Genomic DNA, 1,317 nt, shown 5'->3' on the forward strand with positions numbered 1-1,317 from the left:
ATATATTAATAATAATTATTTAATATATTATTATTTAATATATTTAATAATAATATTTATTTAATATATTATTACATGTTTTTAAAAATTAAACCACCAAACGCAGTTTCAGTTTTTTTTAAAACTGAAATCAATCTCTGAATAAAACTACCAAACGCAATTTCAGAAATGATTCCAAAATGAAAATAAAAACGTTTTTGTTTTCATTTTCATACAAAAAATAAAAACGTTTTGGAACCAATTCCAAACACACCCACTGTTTTTTGTTTTCGTTTTCGTTTTTAAAACATTTGCTAACAAACACGGTTTGCAAACCGTTTTCATTTTCGTGTCTCAAAAGACGTGCAGAAACGTTTTCAAAAACAATCTGAAACCAATTCTAAACGCACCATATTTTGCACTTGACAAGCCATTATTGTGCTAGTACTTTTTTCAGAAGTCATATCTTTTTGGCTTTAATTGTAAGTTTTTCTAGAGAGCCAAAGTTGTTCTAATAGATCCTCCTATTAGAAGAATGAAAGAGAAATGAAGAAGAATAAGAAACTATCTTTCATTACTCAAGAAGAGGTACAACCGAGAAAACATATATCGAGAGGCCTTGGATTTGGTTCACACAATCCTTACCTCACAAGACAGCTGGCATAACAGAAAAACAGAAAACATGAATATTCGAAATACATAAAATATGACAATGTGCTAAAATTCTAATACTCCTCCTCAAGATAGAGAATACAGATTGTGAATTCCCATCTTGCTCAAGAGAAGATGAAATTGAGAAGAATGTAGGGCCTTGGTAAAAGGATCTGCCAGTTGATTGTGTGTCGCTACATGCATTGTTTTAATGATCCCATCTTGTATCTTTTCTCGCACGAGATGACAGTCAATCTCGATATGTTTGGTGCGCTCATGATAGATGGGGTTGGCTGCTATATGAAGAGCGGCCTGATTGTCACAATAAAGTAACGCCGGACCATGATGGTGAACACGCAGTTCACGAAGAAGACCGAGGAGCCAGACAATCTCACACGTGGTGTTGGAAATGGAGCGATATTCAGCTTCTGCCGAAGAACGAGAGAGAACTTGCTGCTTCTTTGATCGCCAATAAATGAGTGAAGATCCAAGGAAAATACAAAAACCAGTGAGAGAGCGACGTGTATCAGGGCAAGTCCCCCAATCAGAATCCGCAAAGGCTTAAGCTGAAGTGTAGAATTAGAAGGAAAGAAAAGACCTTTGTCCTGGAGCTCTCTTGATATATTGTAAGATGCAGAGTGTTGCTTGGAGATGTGTGTTGGGCTCCGAGTACCTGCAACACGAATT

The 1,317-nt window shown here is 35.7% G+C and overlaps 1 protein-coding gene across 1 annotated transcript in view; it reads left to right on the plus strand.

The window, feature by feature from the left end:
* The window catches only part of LOC21384478 (FAD-linked sulfhydryl oxidase ERV1), a 3,413-nt gene extending 2,304 nt beyond the window's left edge, over nucleotides 1-1,109 (plus strand). Inside the window, exon 5 of the mRNA XM_010107346.2 lies at nucleotides 914-1,109. Within this exon, the coding sequence (XP_010105648.2) occupies nucleotides 914-1,109 (196 nt within the window). The remainder of the gene's footprint in view (nucleotides 1-913) is intronic.
* The last annotated feature ends 208 nt before the right edge of the window (nucleotides 1,110-1,317 follow it).

This window comes from Morus notabilis, unplaced genomic scaffold (genome assembly GCF_000414095.1).
Source record: "Morus notabilis unplaced genomic scaffold, ASM41409v2 Scaffold1095, whole genome shotgun sequence".
Taxonomy (NCBI): Eukaryota; Viridiplantae; Streptophyta; class Magnoliopsida; order Rosales; family Moraceae; genus Morus; species Morus notabilis.